Raw genomic sequence first — 7,582 nt, 5'->3', positions numbered from 1 at the left:
AAATACTTTGCACACTTCATTGCGTTATGTGGTTAACTTTGTTTATTTTTATTTATCGATGAGGAATGTTCTCTGATCGGCATTCACTTGGAATTGGCTCACGACTTCCGGTCTTTGACCAAGTATACTCTGGGCAACAACCAGCCTTGGATGAGAAATCCCCCTTTTGATAACAACCATGGAAAACGAATTAAGGATTACGATATAAGGCTATGCACCTGGAATGTTCAGTCCCGTAATTGAGAAGGTACCGCTGCATAGCTGGTTAATGTTCTGGTAAAAAAAAGGCTGACACCAAGGCCGATCAAGAAATGCGAAGGACGGGACAAGGACTGAAGCGAGTAAGTCCTTCTGGCATTTACTACCGTGTACATAAGGAAGGTTTTAGAAGTTGCCGAACGCTTTTCTACTTGGCTTACACTTCTGCTCTTTGAGAACGCTCTTCAGCAACATGGTATAAGTGAACTGTGTGACGGCATTTCAAGCTGCACACGAAATATTAGTTTTCGGAAAATTCAAAAGAGCATCTGGTACGATGAGGTGTGCCAAAGAAAGAAGCTCAAATTCGAGGGTATGAAGAGTTTTACAAGGTGGCCSAAAGGAGAAAGGCTCGAAAATTCTAAGGAAAAATGCGGCGGCTAGCAGAAGGTTCAAATACCGGAGCATACTTTTGTAGAAAACTTCTATAGCCTGCGGAATGGTAGTTAATGTATAACCAGCCAGGAGAAGGCGAACCCGATTCCCCAATCGATGACGGTGGAGCAGACGTTCCATTCCCCGACCATGAAGAAGTTCCAATAGGAATTACCCGTCAGAAGAACAACAAAGCGGGTGGGGCCGATGGTGTGTCCTCTGCCCAATCCACAAAAAGAAAGACCCCTCAATCTGCGCCAACTACCGTGGGATAAGCCTCCTCAACATTGCGTATAAAGTTCTATCGAGCGTATTGTGTGAAAGATTAAAGTCATCAAACTGATTGGACCTTATCAGTGTGGCTCTGGTCCTGGACAATCAACAAGTGACCAGATATTCACTGTGCGGCTAATTATGGAAAACACCCGTGAAAAGAGGATCGACACACACCACCTCTTCGTCAATTTCAAAGCTGCTTTCACTCTAACGAGGACATCAACCAGCTGGACTGCGGCACCTTCTCAATTAATGTTTATTAATGCTATGTTTTAGTATGTTTTATATACTTTAATTGTCTACAAATCTTCATTTGTGTTATAATTTCATCCCACCAAACTTATAGTGTTAGTTGTATTTTGAAATATTTCCTAGAAGTAACATATACGACAAAACAACATTTGCCGTGGCAGCTAGTAACTTAATAAAATACATATCAAATTTGATTTCGTCGAATGATTAATGTTAAACATTTGTTTATAAATAAAGTATGCCAACAATAGTCGGCATTTCTTTAGCTTAGTTCATTGCCCTTCCTAACGTATTTTGCCGCTTTTCGGTCTAACAAATTGAGAAAGTTTGAAATGTTCGATTATACCCAAACTTACGGTTCTTTTGCTTCTACGAGAGAATGGCGGTCAGCTAAGAATAATCAGGTTCTGTCTTCTCATCGTCCATTATGAGTTACTAATGAGGTGCCAATGTATTTCAATACAAAAGCAGATAAAACCCTTTGTTTGAATATGTGCGATTACATATATACACATACATAGTTTATATATTTCAATTAAAGTGTGCTCTACATGAAATGATGACCCACACTAAACGTACGGTAATCAAAATATTCGATCTTTTCGCTGATCCAACCCATTTTTAACAATTGTTAAAATTAACACGAAACTGGTTACTTACGACGTACATATATCCCACCAATGGCATGAAAATTTGTGATTTGTGCTGTTTCAAAAACACAAATTTTATGTTCAAGTGCTAATGTTTAAGTTGGAAAATTTTCCCTACAAGGTATTCTTTTTTATATGATAACTACTGAGCTTCAGTTCAAAATAATGAATGCACATAAATTCACAGGCATGACTTTAATCATATAAATATCAACGAATGCTAAGATATCAAATTTATGTAGGCATGAAATTTACATATTTATAAACGAAATAATTGCGAAAACTGCCACATCTGTAATTTAAAATGTCGAGTATGCATTACTTTCTTCAATGTGCTTAGAAACATTTAAGATAAGATTATTAGTTGGAACGATACGTTCATAACTCAAAACTTACGTGGATTAGTTTTCAGTCATTGAAAATGTTTTTATTGTGTTATTTAACTGTTGCAATAATGAGTTTTTGGTATCTCCTCATATTATATAAACATTTTCGTAAGATCAAAGTGATAACAACTGAAGCCAAATTTTATCAACAAGCGCCAGGTCCTTTGCCTTGGCCAATACTTGGTAATCTACATTTGTTAGTTTCCCAAAAGCCTACTACGGAATTACTTACAGACCTTTCTAAAAAATTTGGAAGCATGTATTCGTTAACACTGGGAGCTACCAAATGTATCGTTATAAATAATTTGGAATTGATCAAAGAAGTACTTAATCAAAATGGAAAGTTTTTCGGAGGACGACCCAATTTCATAAGATACCATCACCTCTTTGGAGGAGACAGAAATAATTGTAAGATAATATTTTATGATGCTCAATACTTATATATTTGCTAATAGTTTTAAGCGCTGAATCTATGTATTAAATTAGTTTCTCGTAGTATTTTTTTTTTATAATTCAGACTAAGTACTATTAATATAACATACATCGCTTGCGCAGGCGGACGAACTAAAAAAAAGCTATTAGATGTAGGCCACACTGTTGGGAACATACAGATGTTTCGTATGAGATCATTTTTCGTTGATCTTTAAAATCGATTGCAATCACAAGTCGGGTACAGAATTATTATGTTTTGAGCGGTGAAGAGTGGGCTGTAGGTAAAAGAAATAAACATTTACTTGAAACATGAAGATTATTATATTAAATATAGTAGTCTTTATACAGTTTAATAACTACGTCGGTAATTTGTTATCTTTTGTCTATCTGCCCCCAATGGCAATGCCAGTGATCTAGTTGACGTTTCARCTCAAACGTCGCCCGACATTATCTTTATCCAAAAGGTCTTTGAATCTATCTATTAAGCAGTTAATAAGGTTTTCCATTTCCTTCGTTTTCAAAGCAAATACTTTTCCTGGAAGCAGCAAACTCCGCTGAAATCCATCCAATACTTATCTAAACCAGCGCTTCTTCAAATCTTCGCCCTGTAATACTCTATGCAAGTTCTCACTAAGAAATTTGTTTTGTTTGTCGGGAGCAGATTCTTGGTTTTTCTTCGACAACTTTCAGCTCTGCCGCCATTGTTTTCGTGTCTTTAAATGGATTTGTTTTCGATTTTGGAATGTTACAAGCAGCGTATTACCAGATCGATTAGGTATCACGGTGAGTGAATGAATTATAAATTGAAATTTGCACACTACTGCGATGAGTATCGTTGCTTTTCCCACTGTTTCCTTGTTTTTACAATTACTAATTCTTCTATGATTAGATTTATTACTTGGAGGATTAAGCACCGAGAATGTATCAATCGAACATATCTCAGATGGAGCTTAGTGCAGCATCTTCTTCAAGTTCTCTATCAAGAAACGTCGCTTCAAATTTGGCACCTGGATATTTTAAAAACTTAATCTTCATACATTGCTACACTTTGTAACTTCAGTTTTAATGCTAAGAGCATTATTTACTATATTTAAAAATGGAGGCAGTCTTTAATTTTGTTTCTGAAATAAAATGGCAAATTTCTGGATTATATATCCTTTCTTCTTCTTAATTGGCGTAGACACCGCTTACGCGATGTCGCTACGTGGCGCCAATTGGATATTCCAATCGTAGCCAGGTCCGCCTCCACTTGGTCCTTCCAACGGAGTTTAGGTCTTCCACTTCCTCTGCTTCTCCCGGCGGGCACAGCGTCGAATACTTTCAGAGCTGGAGTGTTTTCGTCCATTCGGACAACAGGACCTAGCCAGCGTAGCTGCTGTTTTTAATTCACTGAACTATGTCAATGTCGTCATATATCTCATACAGCTCCTCGTTCCATCGAATGCGATATTCGCGCAAAGGACCATAAATCTTTTCTCTTGAAAACTCGCAATGTCGACTCATCAGTTTTTGACATCGTCCAAGCCTCTGCACCATATAGTAGGACGGGAATTATGAGTGACTTATAGCGTTTTATTTTTGCTTGTCCAGAGAGGACTTTGCTTCTCAATTGCCTACTCAGTCCGAAGTAGCACCTGTTGGCAAAATAAGACAATAATAAGACATTGGCCTTTCAAATTTCACCCCTCTGTATCCGCTACTGGGTCAATGCTATGTATATGCTGACGGATATATGTATATAGAGGAAGTACTGAAGCAATATTATCCATTTTAAGCATAAGGCCATATTATTATCATATAAAGATTCGCACTTCCTTTCAACAAATTTACTGATATTTTCCATTTTATGACCATTGGCTTAACTCAGAACCAYAGGCTTATGAAAGTACCAGTATGTAATAATGTCATATCTTGAAATAATTTCCAGGTGCTCAAAAAATTACACTAATTACACATATATTATATAATATGAAACCACTAAGTTAGAGCAAATTCGACTGTAACAAATATATATGTATCTTCGAATTTTACCGTGGCTTTTTCTTGGCACCTGTGAGTAGACTTTTCATGACAAAAGTGATTTCACTGGTAATACATTCGCAGTCGACGTGTTAAGTAAAGGAGTGAAACCTCATCGGCGGAGCAGAASTAATTACATAAGGGCATCAGGATTTCATTCATATTCATGCTCACTTAATTACATAGCAAGAAGTCAATCGGGAAGTCAAAAATCCCTATATTATTTGCGAGAAATTAGTTTTCGATATCATCATTGGTGCTGGATTATATATACAAATTGAAAGATGTGATCAGATTTTAAATTACATTATAAGAATTCACCCATTTTTGCATAAATAAAACATTCTGCACCAAATTTGATTCAAATCGATAGAGTGATTGGTGAGTTATTGGTTTAACCTCATTAGCTAATATTTGAACCAAGTTCTTCCCATACCACTTTTAAAAAGAATTTCAGTGCTTTTGACTTTTTTTTGTGGCGAGTTAATGCCAGTCATTGTGCTATTGCTTTTATTTATATAGGAAACACAGGTGGGACCCTACCAACTTATAAAAACTTTATACCACAAGACTAATGGTTCGAAACCGGTTTTAGTTTCATCGACACTTAGTCAATGTTGTTCAGAAAATGACCAAAACCTAGTTAAACATTTTAATATTGTTGAAATAATTTTGAATGTACTAAACATCTAAATATTACATACTGTAATTATAATAAAAGTTTTACTTGGTTTTTTAATTCCCCAGCTCTAGCCCTTTGTGATTGGTCAAATCTGCAAAAAAAAAGGCGCAATCTAGCGAGAAAATATTGTTCACCGCGGGACACATCTCCTTATTATATTAAGATGTCAAATGTTGGATGTTCAGAGATAAAAATTCTGATAGAAAAACTTAATGAAGCAATTAATAATAATAAGCCAATACCGATAAAGTCGTTTGTTCAACGAGCTTGTGCAAATATGTTTTTTCAATACATGTGCTCTGTGCGTTTTGAATATAATGATCATGATTTCTGTGAAGTAGTTGACTTTTTCGACGAAATCTTTTGGGAAATAAACCAAGGATATGCGGTTGACTTCTTACCATGGTTGGCACAGTTCTACAAAAACCACATGAGTAAATTAATTCACTGGTCATCTACTATCCGCAGTTTTATTTTAAAACGTATTATTAATAAAAGAGAAGAGTTAATCTCCTCTCAACCTCAAGATGATTTTACGGATGCTTTACTCAATAGCCTCATTCAGGAGAAAAAAGTTTCACGCGATACAATATTGTTTATGTTAGAAGATTTTATTGGAGGACACTCAGCGGTTGGAAATTTAGTTATGCTTACTCTGATATATTTGATTAAACATCCCAATGTTGCCAAGAAAATCCAATTAGAGGCCGATTCAGTTTCATGTAAAGGACAGCGAATAATCAGCTTTTATGACATCGATTCTATGCCTTTTACTATGGCTACAATATTCGAAGTCCTCAGATGTTCGTCCTCTCCGATAGTACCACATGTGGCAACTGAAGATACTGTAATATCCGGTTATGGTGTTGCAAAAGACACTATTGTTTTTATTAATAACTACAACCTAAATCACAATAAATTGTACTGGAAGAAGCCTAATTGTTTCCAACCAGAAAGGTTTTTGGAATACTCCGTTGAGAAAACCGAACCGAAGCCAACCTTGAATGTATTAAGAAATTGTGAGAAATCGGTAAAGGGAGAGTCTTTTAGAAACACAATTAACAAAACTAAAAACGAAGTCAAACAAATAAGAAAAAATATGCCATATTTTTTACCATTCAGTATAGGAAAAAGAACGTGTATTGGGCAGAATTTAGTACGTGGTTTCGGTTTTATTTTAGTAGCAAACATATTAAGGCAATTTAATGTATATTATGAAAATGGCAATAACATAGAAATAAATATAGGATGTATCGCACTTCCGGCAAAACCGATTCCAATAGCTTTAGTTAAAAGAAATAAAAATATTTAAAAAAATTACTATATATGAAATTAATGCTCCTAAATATGTCATGCATCTCTAGGTTACTTATTGCTTCAACACTGTTTCTAAAAAATAATAATATTTTTTTTCTTGCATATATTTAAATATGATCGTTCTTACAATGATTACACAGTTCACATTCAATTATTATTTTGGTGATTTTCTTAAGTAAATTGGGGTAATAATACTGTAATTTAAAACATTTCGCAACCATTCCTATACCTTGATGAATTCCATTTAAATGAATTTCAAGTACTCTACTTTTAAAATTTGAAAAATCTGTAATGTTTTCTAATTCTTTTGTAGACCGATAAATCTTGTTGTGCCTTGTTGTTATTAGTGTCTTAGTATAAACGTTTTGAAACTGTATAAAATCAATATCATTGGGCATAAAAATTGTTGGTTTAATATTTAATAAATGAGTTTTAATTATATATTTAATATAATCTGTAGTTAATTCTTTGTATATAATTACAATTAGATTATTAAAAAAAACTTTCGTTATTGTAGTTGAGTCTTTACCATCTCTTATTAATTTAATTTGATTTTTGAATGGTCGCTCGGTTATCTTAATAAAACTTTCAGAATCTTCATCGGCAGAATGAACAGTGTCTACGTTAGATTCATATTCTTCATTAAAAAAGCTTTCCGTAATTTTAATACGAGAAAGAGCGTCTGCTACACGATTTTCTTTACCTGATGTGTATTTTACGTCAAAGTCATACTCATTAAGTCGAATCTTCCATCTTTGTAACTTGGAGTTTGATTCCCTTAAGCTGTGGAGCCATTGCAATGGTCTATGATCACTATTTATTAAAAATTTCATGTCGTATAAATATGGTTTAAAATATTTGGTAGCCCAAACCATGGCTAAAAGTTCTTTCTTTGTAGTTGAGTAGTGCAGTTCATGTTCATTGAATGTGCGACT

At 34.6% G+C, this 7,582-nt stretch overlaps 1 protein-coding gene across 1 annotated transcript; it reads left to right on the top strand.

Moving 5' to 3' along the window:
- The first annotated feature begins 2,161 nt into the window (after window positions 1-2,161).
- LOC108965697 (cytochrome P450 307a1-like) lies at window positions 2,162-7,034 on the top strand. The gene is made up of 2 exons (XM_018928275.1): window positions 2,162-2,605; window positions 5,396-7,034. The coding sequence occupies exons 1-2, from the start codon at window positions 2,233-2,235 to the stop codon at window positions 6,640-6,642; spliced, it is 1,620 nt and encodes a 539-aa protein (XP_018783820.1). The 5' UTR covers window positions 2,162-2,232; the 3' UTR covers window positions 6,643-7,034.
- The last annotated feature ends 548 nt before the right edge of the window (window positions 7,035-7,582 follow it).

Source organism: Bactrocera latifrons, unplaced genomic scaffold (assembly GCF_001853355.1).
Source record: "Bactrocera latifrons isolate USDA-ARS-PBARC rearing strain unplaced genomic scaffold, ASM185335v1 scaffold_1457, whole genome shotgun sequence".
NCBI classification, from domain to species: Eukaryota; Metazoa; Arthropoda; class Insecta; order Diptera; family Tephritidae; genus Bactrocera; species Bactrocera latifrons.
This window is presented reverse-complemented; position numbering and strand designations above follow the sequence as displayed.

What these genes read in the sequence shown, in the direction of transcription:
- LOC108965697 (XM_018928275.1), top strand. Translation starts at nt 2,233, where the DNA reads ATGTTTTTATTGTGTTATTTAACTGTTGCAATAATGAGTTTTTGGTAT. An exon ending in TGGAGGAGACAGAAATAATT is followed by an intron (nt 2,606 to 5,395) that starts GTAAGATAATAT and finishes TTAATTCCCCAG; the next exon opens with CTCTAGCCCTTTGTGATTGG.